Consider the following 14,916-nt stretch of genomic DNA (forward strand, 5'->3'; position numbering starts at 1 on the left):
GCCCTTCCCCAATTCCTGCTGCGTCGTCCTATATTTAGGGTCAGATTTTTTCTCCGTTATGATGGCGTAAATCCAGAGTGACAGCATTGAAGTCACCAAAATTAGACCTGAGCAAATCAGGGGCACAGGATTATTCCCTCCTCCTAGGCAAGAGCCGGCGCTGGGAGAGCTCCTGCTCCTACGGCCAAAATCTGTCCCGAACGCAAATGGATTCCCACCTTTCCCGACGGATTTTAACCTCTTTTGGAATTAATGCCATAAAAGTAAGTGGAAATGAGTTCACTGAGAGATGAGTCTCTCCTGTATAATCCCCAGGCAGGGATGCCTTGGGGTCCGGGAGGACACCTCGTCCCAGCAAGGCTTGTGCCGTACGTACAGCTTCGTGCGTGATGGAGGCGTTTGTCACGGGCTGAATTTTTTTTTTTTCAAAAAAAGTCTGAAATAGGGACAGGGCTGATGTTTCATAGATTCATAGATTCATAGATTTCTAGGTTGGAAAAGACCTTAGAGATCATCGAGTCCAACCATCCCTAATCCCCATTAAACCATATCCTCAAGTAGATCATCCACCCTATTCTTAAACACATCCAGGGATGGGGACTCAACCACCTCCCTGGGCAGCCTATTCCAGTGGCTGACAACCCTTTCAGAGAAGAAATACTTCCTAACATCCAACCTGAATCTCCCCTGACTAAGCTTATACCCATTTCCTCTTGTTCTATCACCCATCACTAATGTAAAGAGCCCTTCCCCCACCTCCCCACCATCTTTTCTCAAGTATTTGTAGGCTGTAATCAGGTCTCCCCTCAGCCTCCTCTTCTCCAGGCTAAACAGCCCCAACTCCCTCAGTCGCTCCCCATAAGTTTTATTTTCCAGCCCCTTGACCAGTTTAGTCGCCCTTCTTTGGACTCGCTCCAGGAGCTCAATATCTCTCTTAAAGCGAGGGGCCCAAAACTGGGCACAATATTCCAGGTGCGGCCTCACCAGTGCCGAGTACAGGGGCAGGATCACTTCCCTGCTCCTGCTGGTCACACTATTCTTGATACACGCCAGTATCCCATTGGCCTTTTTGGCCACCTGGGCACACTGCTGGCTCATATCAAGCCGGTAGTCAACCAAGACCCCCAGGTCCTTCTCCACCAGGCAGGTCTCCAGCCACTCTTCCCCGAATCTATAGCGATGCTTGGCTTGATAGTTTCTTTGCAGCATCCCAACGAGTTTCTGCTCCTGATCTCCCGTGAGCCTGCGGATGAGACTCCCTGTTCCCTCTTCCCCAGGCACATCGCCTTCCACGCAGCCAGCACCCACACCTCAAATCCCACTGAGGGGACTCAGGACATGGCCGAGCTCACACAAATCTGCTCAAAGAGCCCTGTACACGTCACGGGGTGTCCATCCTGGCCTCGCATTGCTCCCATCTGCCTCCCCGTGCGTTAGCCCTGCATCCCGCACCAGCCATGGCGTGGGGAGAGGCTGCTGCCAGCATCGCCACCGCAAGCATCCTGCCCCGAGAGTGCCTTTCCCCAGCGAGGAGTGAGAAGCTGCTCACCTTTCCCCATCACTCGGGTGAACTGGCCGGGCAGGTCACCTTCGGGTAAAGGGGCCCCCCCCGACTCGCCCTCGCATCCCGGTAAATGGTGCTGCTGCATCCCGGCCGTGGCAGAGTCCTTGCCATCGGAGCCTTGGCCGTCAGAAGGCATCAGGGAGGAAGGGTGACGTGAGTCGGCGTCCCGGCTGTGCTCCTCCGTGCTCGAGGTTTGGGAAGAGTAGGCTTTGATGGGGGTGAGGATCATTTGGTGAAGTTCCTGCAGTGGGACGCGCAAGTTGCCACCTTCCAGGATGTCCTGCGGATTCAAGCGGAGGGAAGAGGGTTTGTCTCTGCAGGGACAACAGGACAGTGGCTACGAACCGGATCCCTCCTGTCACCCCCCAGCAAAGCTGACGGCCTCGCTCCTGCTCCAGTCTGTACTCAGCAGTCGTGTTTCATCCACTGAGGCTTTTGCTCAGACCAGGGGAGTGTGGAGCTGCTGCAGGGACTGTGTCTGATTATCCATGGATGTGTTCAGCCCTGAATCCCCAGAGATAAACACATCTCGTGAACCACTGCGACCCAAAACCAGCTTCAGCGTTTCCAAACTTCCACCAGGAAGATGGAAACTCCATGAGAGCGACTGAGCCTGCGAGATCTCAATGCCCAGCCCAGCGAGTATCTTGCTCCTTCCCCAGCAACCCCACAACCATGATGTTTCAGCTCTATTTAACTGGAATTATATTTTTTAATGTGGCGTGTCTACAGTTTACAACACTGCCTTCAAGCCTGGCTCTCCATCAACTGCTCTGCCTCCAAGAGCTCCTCATAGCATCCTTACACCCTGGGACCACTGCAGAGCCCAGGACCACGCTGGGATGCGGGAGCCCATCCCACAGCAGCAAAGCAGAGACATCCCTGTTGCACCGGGATGGGCTGGGGGAGTGGATGCAGAGGGGAAAGGGAGCAAAAACATTCAGCTTAGAGGTCCCAGGGGAGGGAAAGAATTTGGGTACACCTCCAGCCTTGCTCTCAGTTATAGTGTGGATCAAGAACTCCCTTCCTATGCTCAGATCCTCCTCCCACTGATGGGAAATAATTGCATTTTGGTTTTAATGTAGCCCGGATCAGAATAGCTCATCGCGGGCTCCAGCACAGTCCAGCTCATGGGACACTGCTTGGAAAGGGGCAGTTTTTGGGGTGAGTCCTGGCTGCACCCAGGGGAGAGACACAAAGTGGGCACAGAGGCTGCACGTGAGCCAGCTGGAGCCCTGAAATGGTCATTCACCCTAATTCCTGCTGCACCCCCGGCTTGCTCTTGGACATCTCAGCTCCACTTCTCTCGAAGACTTGGCCTCAGTCTGCTGGGCACTATTTTTTGGAGGGGGAAAAAATTCCTGCTCTGCTAACTGGTGGAGAGGGGTGGAGCAGCTCTTTTCAAGAAAGCAGTGAGACGCTGCCCAAAATCGATCCAAGTCCCACACATGCTCTTGTTTAGCAAAAAGAAACGGGATGGGAAGCCTGGAAAACCAGAGACGTCTCCTCCCAAGTAAAGCAGCTCAGAGCCCCAGCAAAGTGGGACACGGTCACAACCCTGCAGCCCAAACCCACCCCACGAGGGCTCCAAAGCAGCCCCTGCTGCTTATCTCCCCTCTTTTACAGCCTGCATGGTGGTTGTGGCAGCTGAACTGGGCTCACCCGGTCAATCAAGACCATATTTCAAAACCCAGGCGGAGAAGCCGGGGAAGAAGCTGTGCAATCGCCTGGAAAACACATCGCTGGAGCAAGCTCAATCCAGCGGGCTGTATCTTGGATTTAATAGTTATTATTAATATAAGGAGGTAAATAGGGCTTTATTAGCTCCTGCCACACTCCGAGCACAATCCCGCATTATAAATAAATCGTGAAGCCGTGAGCTAAGGAAAACACCAATAAATAGCACCACACCACACGAGGATTTAGAAGCCCATAGCGGGAGGCTCTGCAAGTTGCTGTTTGAAGAAGGTGCAATTAAATATAATAGAATATTGCGATAACAAATAGCGAGAGGTTGGGTGAGCTGCTCCCAGCCAGCCTGCCGTGCTGCTTCTTCTCCGACAGCCGTTTCTGCGGAGTCAAAGCTTTTGTTGAAGGGACAAACAAGTTTCTGTTTGTTCTCCTGGGAAATTCAAGCTGTTGTTCAGGCATTGACGTGTCCACCGTTTTTATCGGGGGACAGGCTGCCCATAGGATGCTCCAGAAAAGCACAGTGGCCCTCGACCTGATAAAATCCCATCTCTTTTTGGGGACAAGAGGGGTTACAAACAGGGCTTGGGGGTCCTCGTGTTGACTGCGGTGCGTGGAGGGGTCTGTTTCTGAGCACCCTGGAGCCGGGCAGGGCTCGTACCAGTGCCACAGGGTATATCCATCCCAAATGCACGAGTGCCAGAGATGGATTAGGACCTATTCTGCAAAACACAGCCCTAAATAAAACCTGCATGTGATACAGAAGCGTTTGAGACCTCGTTCAGATGCGGCCAAGCCAACAATAGATTTCTCTTTGATCCCAACAACGTGCGTGACCAAACAGTGCTTCACCCCAGGATTAATTCTTGAAAAAGAAATACAGAAGCGGTCGCGATGACTTACCCTTTCTAAAGATTTGAGCAGGTTTTGTCTTTCTTTTAGCTTTTGGATACTGATGACTATTTTGTGTCTTGCGCCTTTGGTAACGTTCTGCAAAAACAGCACAAAAGGTGGCGTTACCGCTGCCGTGGGACAGCCTGGTCAGCCCAAATCCTTCCTCCCCGAAACGAAAAGGGCTGCTATAAATTAATCACATTTCTGAGTGTGGGGACTAGTGGAGGCCATAGAAAATCACTTTGAGACTTGTTGAAGATAGAGGTTTCCAGCTAGTCCATCCCTCCCCGGTACACCTCACACGGCGAAAGCGAAAGTGCTGACCAGCCCTCTTCATCCTCAGGATAACGCAGAGGTAAATCTGAAAGTGGGGACATTTTTGAAGGTAAACAAGCCCATCGGCCACCAAAACCCCACTGACTTTAAAGGAGTTGGGTACTGCAGGCTGTACCCCTGTAATGCCTGAACTTCATCCCAATTGGAAAAAACCTCAAGCACAGCTCCCAGTGATGGGAATTTCATGCTGGGACTCCAGTAAGAAACCTGGGACAAGGCCTTTTTCAGGTACAATGTGTTTTTTTTCACTCCCTAAGACCCAATTTTCCTGTTGATTTCCCAGCCACCTGCAGGTAAAACACCTTCCACGTGAAGACACAAAAAGAGGCATTGGAGACGTCTCATCTACCAACCACACCAGAGCCGGGACCACGGCTGATCCCTTTACGACCGACGTGGGACATACTTGTGCCTCGAGCTGGCATTCGGTGAGGGCCATCATCTCCTCATACGTCATCTGCGAGAAGAGGGCGGCGTACTTGTGCAGCCGGAGGCTCTTCAGCCAGGCCGGGACATCTGCAGTACAAAGGTAAGGAGATGAGAGCTCCTATTTAGTTCAGGACATCGCTTAACCACGCGCCAGAACGTCAACAGCAACACGAGGAGCTGATTAGGTGCCTCCCGCCATCCCACCGGTGCTTCAGACACCTTACTCAACTTCACGGACCCTTTGCAGGACACAGTGCTATGGATATGGACGGTAGGAGAAACCAGCCCTTGGTTGAGGACACGTCCCCAGAGGTTGGGTTTCTGTGGCCAAGCTGCCATGAATTAGCCCACCAGCTCGTGAAGCCTCTCTGATCCAACTGTTATTGCTCAAACCAGCGTTGCACCCAAGATAAACCGTTCCAGGTTGTCCCAGTGCTTACTGCAGCCAGGACAAAGGGTCTCACCAAACTTGGTGGATGAGGACCTAGCAAGAGGGATTGAACAAAATGACCTAAAGGCTTGTCCAGAAACCAGGTTGGCCGCCTTGAGACAAACACCCGCGTGCAGACGGCGTGAGCTCATGACACTGCACGGGGAGCCAGCATTGTGTCACTGCATGGGCAAGCTCCTCACTGCCCTTTTCCCAGGAACGTGGGAATCATCAACAGCATGGTCAAGCTTAGGACAAGCAAATGGCTGTTTTGCAGATGGCAGACACCGATTTATGGTGTGAAGGAGGATGGTATGTGCCACAAATTTAAAATGGCCACTTAAAGAGGAAGAAAGAGGGGTTTGTTTTGAGCAGGGAAAAATGATGTGCCATCAAAGATGGTCCCACAATCTGTTTCAGAAAAGTGACTTGGGGCCTCAAAATACATCCACTGAAAGGACTTCTTCCTTCCCACTTGGTACCTGCAGCGTAGCACCTCCGTGCTTGGATGGGTACCCAAAACCACTTTTATCCTCCTGACATCAATGTGGTTTCACAGGGAAGGACCTGGGAGGGAGATCCTTCCTCTGTAACATGCAAAACCCCACCAGATCCCATGATGAAGTGTCCTCCACAGAGAAGACAACGGGATACAGAGCCTCCCCCGCTTCAGTCTGCTCAGCAGTTACTCAGGGTTTTGCAGGTTTGGGGGCCCGTGGTGGCACCTCACAAGGTGGGGAGAGGGGCCTGCAGATATCTGTGCTGCAGCACACCACTGTGCCCATGATGATGCATCCTAAAGGCTTCAAACGCTGTGCCAAACTGGGACCTGCTTTATTTAGCACCTATGACCCGACAATAGCTCTGCCACAGCCTCCCGAGCTCACACGCTCTGCTCCCAGGAATGCCCTTGTCCATTAGTCCTTGTTGCCTTCCCCACCAGTGAGACACCTGGGAACCCCGTCTCAACCCGCACTGGGTGCAGTAATAGTGGAAAACCAGTGCTTCAGCCCCAAACCCCACACCTTGAATGGAGAGAGCAGACGGAGGCTGGGGAAATGCTCACCACCAGCATGAGGACAACCTTCACGGCCACCTCCAATAACCTTTACTAAAATTGCTGACCTCAAAGGTTTTGTAGGCAGTTTTGGCTGCAAAGCATGAGGTCAGACTTGCTTTGGAAAAGGATGAGATAACATGAGGAGGGCAGTCCCACTGCTGGGACACCCTGTGGTGTGGGTGGTCTCCTTTCAGAAAGCTCCATGCTGCTGAGTGCCAGGTGCGAGTCAAGGATGGCCGCAGACCTCTTCCCAAACCAACAACACCTCATCGCTGGAGGGGACAGGGCAAGAGGGACCATTGGTTTGGTCCCCTAAGGCAATTCTTACATCTGCCAGAAGTCTCCTGTTGCCCACCGCCCAGGTGGACCCCAAACCCTATTTGCATCCAGGTAGAGGATGCAAACAGCCCCAAAAGGCTGCGTTTTGCTCACACTCTCCGTCCTCCAACACGCATCAGGATTCACGTTCCAATGAAACTCCTCAAATGCTGCACAGAAGGAGATCGACTCCACACCAAACACGGGGCAGAGACGTTACTGAGCATGGATGGGCTGCACTTCGCCCTTTTCCAAAAGTCCTGACACGCAACAGTCCTAAAACCTCCTACCACAGGCTGCTTAAACTCATCTTCTGTTTAAAAAAATGAAAAGCTATTAGCAGAAAGCCCTCTGTTTCCAGCGTGGGACTGGCAGGCTCGATTCTCAACTCCATTTCACCACAAAACCACACCACTTTAGTGATGGCACATTAAAAGTCCACCTAATCCTGTGTGCCCTGCGGACATCTGCCTTTGGTGCACGTCCGTGCCGATTGCGAAGTCCACCAGGATATTTCAGAAGAGAGACGCAACTTCATACAGACATTAAACTCTGCAGAAAACCCATCTCCAACCTTCGCAGAGGGTCAGAGCGCAGAAGCAGCTCTTCGTTCCCTTTCCATCAGCCTCCCTGGACCACCTCCTGATTTTGGGGAGCTATGACGGTCCCTTGCCAGCGGGGATGGCAATCCCAGGAGCAGGCAGGGGAGAAGAAGCCACCCCAGCACACAGAGGGATGGTGGTGGGGCTTTCCCCCTTCCCACAGGGAAGATGCAACCAGGAGGTACAAGGTCATCTAAGGTGATTTCACAGTCCTTGGTAAGTCCAACTTCCCGATGCTCCCTGCGGAGCAGGGAGCTGCCTGTCCGCGGAGCTACTCTTTAATCACTGATTAATGGGAGCTATTTGTGAAGTCATGGCACGGCTGTCAGAAACACCGCATCTGATGTGAGCAGCGAAATGAGGACTTTCACGCTGCTCATGTCCGCTGTCCCCTATAAGCATGAAATGCCGGAGTTTGGCCGGCACAAGGTAGATCTGGGTGCTGGTATGGAAAGTGAGAAGGAAAACAATTCACCTTGCCACATATATACTCAGGACATCTTCAGAAGCATCCTGATGGCACACCATGTTCGGCCATGGATGTACTCACAGCAGAAACCTTCAGCTCTACCCAAACAATCTTCCTGGTGTGCCATGAGATGTGCCCCGGGAAGGGACAGGCGGATGGGCTCCGCAGGGAACATAGTTTCCATGTCTCTCCCAGAGAAAATGGGCTGGGAAAAAGCCAAAGGGCAAGATAGATGGAGAGAAATAGGTGACATCAGGGCATGAAGGCAGATGGAAAGGAGAGAAATCACTGCATTCAGCTCTGGGGCACGCAACATCAGAAGGACATGGAGCTGTTGGAGCGGGTCCAGAGGAGGCCACAAAAATGATCCGAGGGCTGGAGCACCTCTGCTATGAAGACAGGCTGAGAGAGTTGGGGCTGTTCAGCCTGGAGAAGAGAAGGCTCCGGGGAGACCTTCTAGCAGCCTTCCAGTACCTAAAGGGGCTACAAGAAAGCTGGAGAGGGGCTTTGGACAAGGATGTGTAGTGACAGGACAAGGGGAAATGGCTTTAAACTGAAAGAGAAGAGATTTCCATTAGATCTAAGGAAGAATTTTTTTACAGTGTTCCTGGGGCTCTAGAGCTCATCGTCCTCAAATAACACACTGCTGAGGGCTGCGTGGGACCCATTGTATCCCCACAGCTTTGCTGAAAATAAAAAAGTACTGCCCGTTCCCTGCCCTTGGTTCGTGTCATCTCTTGTTCCTACAGAAACGCACAACTTTTTGTGCATTTTTGTTGGGTTGTGTCTTATTTCATCCAGACCGGGTGCTCGGTTTGCCAAGTCCCTTCTCTGAATTGCAGCCACGTCTCCCTGAGCGCCCACAGGCTCTTGTGGCTTGGTGTCACTCGTGCCTCTGGACAGCTTGTTCCTTCTTTAACACCCTCCCTCTAACGTCGAGGGAGGGGATTCTGCCCCTCTGCTCTGCTCTCATGAGACCCCACCTGCAGTACTGTGTTCAGCTCTGGGGTCCCCAACATCAGAAGGACATGGAGCTGCTGGAGCGGGTCCAGAGGAGGGCCACAAAGATGATCCGAGGGCTGGAGCACCTCTGCTATGGAGACAGGCTGAGAGAGTTGGGGCTGTTCAGCCTGGAGAAGAGAAGGCTCCGCGGAGACCTTCCACCAGCTTTCCAGTACCTAAAGGGGCTACAAGAAAGCTGGAGAGGGGCTTTGGACAAGGCTGTGTAGTGATAGGACAAGGGGCAATGGCTTTACACTGAAAGAGGGGAGATTTAGATTGGATATAAGGAAGAAATTCTTCCCTCTGAGGGTGGTGAGGCACTGGAACAGGTTGCCCAGAGAAGCTGTGGCTGCCCCATCCCTGGAAGTGTTCAAGGCCAGGTTGGATGAGGCTTTGGGCAACCTGGTGTAGTGGAAGGTGTCCCTGCCCATGGCAGGGGAGTTGGAACTAGATGATCTTTGAGGTCCCTTCCAACCCAAACCATTCTGTGATTCTATGACAGACTGCAGGATCTGGCCCCAGGCACGGAAAGCCTTGGGGACCCTTCAATGAGCTCATGGTGACCCTTCTGAGCCTGCCTGCCTTCCTGCTGGTCCACCATGAGCTCATGCAGGCAGGGAGAGCCACAGGCAGGCATGGATCCTGCAGCACTGCTGGCGATGAAACGCTCCCCGGCTGAGCTACCTCGTTAGGTGTTCGTTAGCGAGCGGAGCCACTGAGAAGCAACACCCGGCTCTGCGAGGCCGTCGCGCTCAGCCAGCTCTCTCCGACCACATCTGCAGCCCACCGCCCCCAGTCCAGAGCAACGCTACGGTGCAGAGCCCAGCCAGGGAGGGGGCTGAGCCCCCAGCACCCGTCTCACGGGGGGGTTTCATGCATTTATTTCAAGCACATGGAAGTCATACAGTGCCAAGTCAAACGCAGCTCCGCGTTACCCAGATTTATAAGAGATGTGTCTGTAATTAGAACAAAATCAATCCGCGTGACTATTTCAAAAATAGGATTATTTCCTTATTCTGATACATCACTGGTCTTTACACAATGGAGTTGCTTTGCATTAATGAAAACTGCAGTTTTTTAAATCGATTTGATAGCTGCGGGGTCATTTCCAGTCATTCTGTCTGCTCACAGGAACGTACAGCCTGTGTGTTCGCCCAGTTTTTATCTATTTATTCCTCTACAGCCTGACGTTTGCTCTCCATCTCTGACTGCAGCAATGGGGTTTTGTTTCTGCCTTGTTTACCAACACGCTCCCATCTATTTATTGCTAAGAGTCTCTGTGAAATTCAGGTGTAACAGGAAAAAAAAAACAGAAATACGCAGGATAAATTCACCGCAAACGAGAATCCTCAGCCAAAACTTCCCCAAACACTTGGTGGGTACCAAACAGCGCCATGGGAAATCACACGTGGCTTACTAATCCTATGCTAAGCTATTTTTCACCATAATTAAGAAAAACAAAAAAAAAAAGAGAAAGAGAAAAGAGCACCGCTGGCAGCCAAAAGCCCCAGGCTATGGAAAAAATCCAACTTTTCAGAAAGCCGGCAGCTCGCAGGATTTTGAGGCAAAACCAACCCATCAGCGACCAACTGTATGACATCAGATCAGGACCAGCCGCTGCTTAAAAGAAAACCTCATTTATTCCCCTGAACCTAAATTTCTAAAGCCAGGGAAGAAACGTCAAAAGGCTCTGGTTGGGGGGGGGGGGGATGGGGAGAGGGGAGGAAGGCGTCTGGTTTTTCACTCACCTTTCATCCCACTCCCTTCCTCCTGGAATGTGTTACGAGCGGAAGGCTGATCTTCTAAATGTTCACTCCCACCACTTCCCGAAGAGGCTACACTGCTTTGTGGAGACAGGGGGGCATGATCAGAAGGGATGCACTGGGGTCCTCTAGCTCGTAAGTCCTCATGAGACATCCATCCATGTCCTAAAGGTTGGTTTGGCACATTCATGGGTGGGGTAAGGGACACAGAGCGTTTCAAAGGGCTGTGGTGTGTCTGGCCTGAGAGAACTGTAAAAAAAAAAAAAAAAAAAAAAAGGAAAAAAAAAAATCAAATCAAAGAGGTTATTCCCCCCTCCTCGCGGCCCGGGATACAGCAAAGTCCCCCGAAAAAAAAAAAAAATTATTTAAATTAAATCATAAAATGAGTGGTGGTTGGCCACAGTGCCTTGCTGGTGGCTTCTGCAGCTGCCGGAACCCTACCCTGAGCTCTCCCGGGAAGCGAAGGGGATGGGAGCACCTGCAAGGAGATGGGGTGACACGAGCTGCGTTGGGTGGCTTAAGGGAAGGTGTTGTGTGGATCGGGTGTCTAGGGGGAAAAAAAACAAAAATCGAGCGGCTCTGGAGGTCTTCCCCGTGCGGAGACAGCGAACCCAAGCATGGGATCGCGCTGGGGGCTTGGCTGCTGCCAAGGAAGATACACCCCGAAGCACGAGCATTTACACATCTGCCTAACGCCATCGCGGAGTTACTCATCATCCATAGAAATGTCTAAGCCTCGTTGAACCCTACTCAGACCTTGCGCTCAGTTGAGCCATCAGCAGCAACAAGCGTCCCAGCTCAGCCACCCATCAGGTGTGCGACCAAGCACACATCTCTTAATCCTCCATCAAGCAAACACCCAAAGAAATGGTAAAAATACACCCACAACAAGGAGGTGAGTCTGAGTCCCTCCCAAAAAATTACCTTTGGATTTGTTTTTCCATGTGTTTGTACTTCCCGGCTGAAATTTTCAAATCATCAAGTTCAATTTGTTTTACCAAATAACTTGAACATCGCTGGGAAAAGAGCAATGCACCAGTTCCTGCAACCAGTTCCACTTGACAGTGACATGGACAGTGGGATCAAGTGCACCCTCAGCAAGTTTGTGTTGACACCAACTGTGTGGTGTGGTGGACACGCTGGAGGGAAGGGATGCCATCCAGAGGGACCTGGACAGGCTGGAGGGGTGGGCCTCTGAGAACCTCATGAAGTTCAACAAGACCAAGTGCAAGGTCCTGCACATGGGTCGGGGTAATCCCAAGCACAAGTCCAGGCTGGGCAGAGAATGGATTGAGAGCAGCCCTGAGGAGAAGGACTTGGGGGTGATGGTTGAGGAGAAGCTCAACATGAGCCGGCAACGTGCACTGGCAGCTCAGAAAGCCAACCGTGTCCTGGGCTGCATCCAAGGCAGCGTAGGCAGCAGGTCGAGGGAGGGGATTCTGCCTCTCTGCTCTGCTCTCGTGAGACCCCACCTGCAGTGCTGCATTCAGCTCTGGGATCCCCAACATCAGAAGGACATAGAGCTGTTGGAGCGAGTCCAGAGGAGGCCACAAAGATGATCCGAGGGCTGGAGCACCTCTGCTATGCAGACAGGCTGAGAGTTGGGGCTGTTCAGCCTGGAGAAGAGAAGGCTCCAGGGAGACCTTCCATCAGCCTTCCAGTACCTAAAGGGTCTACAAGAAAGCTGGAGAGGGGCTTTGGACAAGGGCATGTAGTGATAGGACAAGGGGTGATGGCTTTACACTGAAAGAGAGTGGATTTCAATTAGATCTAAGGAAGAAATTTTTCACTCAGAGGGTGGTGAGGCACTGGAACAGGTTGCCCAGAGAAGCTGTGGCTGCCCCATCCCTGGAAGTGTTCAAGGCCAGGTTGGATGAGGCTTTGAGCAACCTGGTGCAGTGGAAGGTGTCCCTGCCCATGGCAGGGGGGTTGGAACTGGATGATCTTTGAGGTCCCTTCCAACCCAAACCATTCTATGGTTTCACAACAAAGGCTTTACAATGGGTGGGTATTTATTTGCCTTTCAGTCAACTAGAGAAATATGTCTCATGTATGTTCAAGTATTAAAACTCCAAATATTAGATTTTCTGACACTTCTTGGTAGAAGTGTTGCAATTTGAATAGGTTTTTAAACGCTATGTTTACTGAATGGTCTCTGCTTTTCCCTGCTCTTCTTCCGGACTATCTCATTCTTTTTTAGTTCTCCCCTTAAAGATTTAGGTATCTTTTTCTCAGGCTGTTGGTTAGTAGGGGTAATACACGGTGCTTAGAGGAAAAGATGGATGTGGACAAACTATCTTTGTTTCCTGTAATGAAAAATATACAAAAAAATTGGTCTGCCGGCTTAACAAAATTCAAATTCCATCATTCACAAAGTTACTAAACTGCTGGTTAAGCCATAAATGCAATTAAGGTATTTTAATGTACAGATTTAGGATGTAAATCACTTGTTTGGTGTTTTATTGCAGTTATTCTCAATGAAAATTAGCTGAACTACGTGGGGGCTGTTTCCTGATAACTGAGCCCAAAGAAATCTCTGGATTTAGCCATCGCTCTGCCAAGCCATGTCCCATCACCCACTGGGATAACCAGGACAAGTTCTGGATTCAGCCCTAGGGGAAGGAAACCCAAGGCAACGCTGCTGTTTTTCATGTGCCCCTGGGTATAAGTGTGGGCTTCACATCGTGATGGCCAAGAAAACACCTGCACTGGTCTGTTAATGAGGACTCATTTCTAGAGACGAGAGCAAATTCTGCAGAAAGACACTCCTTTTGCAAAATTAGCGGCTGTAAGCTTCATCGCGGGGGCGACAAAATGAAAAGCAGATTTTCTGCTCCAGGGAAATCGGAGGGCAGAGGGGTTAAAATGAACCTTCAGCCCATATGAAACCCAAGCAAAAACTTTTTCCATTTTTCTTTCAAAAATCGGATTTCTCAACTCTGTACGAAACCTGGGGGAAATTCATCGTTCTCGTTGCTTTTTCCCCCGAAGCACCAAAGCTCCCTAACCCCCTTTTTTACACATGTAGGTGTTCACTGAAACCACTCACGGCTCCTTTACGTGTTATTTCTTGGTGGAAAACCCCCAGCCAGGTGTACTGTGCTGTAAAAGTTAAGCCGAGTCTAATTCCCAGCTAAAGCCTGGGGGAAAACTCACCATCAAACCCATCTCTGCTGTCCAGAAGTGAAATGAAAATTAGCGAATAGTGAGGTTATAAAAGGAGGGGAGAGCAAAACACCAGCACTCGTTCGCATTTATTAAGCACCTCTAAAAAACAGCCGGTGCCACACGCAGCTGATGGACGGGGCCGAAAATCTGCAGATTTCTGCAATGTCCACGTTGTTCCTATTTCTGAAAGTGTTTTCTTCTACCAGCACACAACACTAACACCACGCTGCGCAGGCAGGCAAGGGGATGGCTTATGGCAAAGAATTTGTTCCCTTCCTATGAAATAACTACAGAAACGTCTTTCAGAAGTCTCCTGGCAGAAAAGGAGATCCATGAGGACCTGGGGTTGTTTTCAGAACAGTATTACGTTTCCTGAAGTCGTGACGCATCCTCATGAGGAACTAGATGGATTTAAGAAAGTCTTGGCTAAGTTATTTCAGCTATTGGCTTTGTGATTGTACCCCGAAAGCAGCACCGTAACGGGGCTCTGTAGATGCCACATCACCCTCCCAGGAGAAGAATAATATTTAGCATTAAACAAATAAATAAATATGGGGAAAATATGAGAAAAAAACTGATAAATTATTTCAAATCAGCACTGCCCAGAGCCCCTTCCATGCCTGCTGCACCCCGCCGCGGTCGCATGGCTGGGGAGAATAGAAGTCACCCCAAATTTGTCGTAGGAAAAGGTCTGGTTTAGGAAATATTTGTGCCCTTTGGATGAATGTGAGATGCAGGGGAATGGGCAAGGAGGACAGGAGCTAAGTGCCCCCTTTTAGGAGGCAAAGGGCTGCCCCGTGAGTGCTCCCTCGGACAGGGCATACGCAGCACTGGCACCCTGCAGCGGTTACACCATCCTCCCCCCATCAAAACCTTGCAAACAAGAGGATACTTTTGGCTTAAATCCAGCCCAGTTTCCTTCCCGAGCAGCAATACCGTTCCAAACTGCTGCTGCTCTTCCATCTTAATTTCACGTCCCCTAATTAGAAGCCGGTGTCGGCTGGAGGAGGAATAATGAACTCTGTGGGATGGCCAGGAACAGTCAGAAATCACCCAGTGTAACATATAAAAATCAGTTCCGTTTCTTTCCCTGAGATAACTCAACACTGGAGTCCAACAGATCAATATTTTATAAAACAAAAGCATTTTTACTGAACTGCGAGTCAATCTACACAACCTCTTGAGACCCCCC

General features: G+C 50.8%; 1 protein-coding gene across 3 annotated transcripts in view; it reads right to left on the reverse strand.

Moving 5' to 3' along the window:
• SAMD4A (sterile alpha motif domain containing 4A) overlaps window positions 1–14,916 on the reverse strand; it is a 109,091-nt gene that overhangs the window by 9,849 nt on the left and 84,326 nt on the right. For 2 of the 3 annotated variants that reach the window (XM_086613404.1, XM_086613403.1), the window contains exons 3-6: window positions 10,542–10,805; window positions 4,890–4,999; window positions 4,157–4,243; window positions 1,550–1,844 (exon numbers count right to left, since the gene is read on the reverse strand). In XM_086613404.1, coding sequence (XP_086469530.1) covers window positions 1,550–1,844; window positions 4,157–4,243; window positions 4,890–4,999; window positions 10,542–10,805 — 756 coding nt within the window. The remainder of the gene's footprint in view (window positions 1–1,549; window positions 1,845–4,156; window positions 4,244–4,889; window positions 5,000–10,541; window positions 10,806–14,916) is intronic. The other variant, XM_086613405.1, reaches the window with a different exon arrangement.

This window comes from Tauraco erythrolophus, chromosome 6 (assembly GCF_009769465.1).
Source record: "Tauraco erythrolophus isolate bTauEry1 chromosome 6, bTauEry1.pri, whole genome shotgun sequence".
NCBI classification, from domain to species: domain Eukaryota; kingdom Metazoa; phylum Chordata; class Aves; order Musophagiformes; family Musophagidae; genus Tauraco; species Tauraco erythrolophus.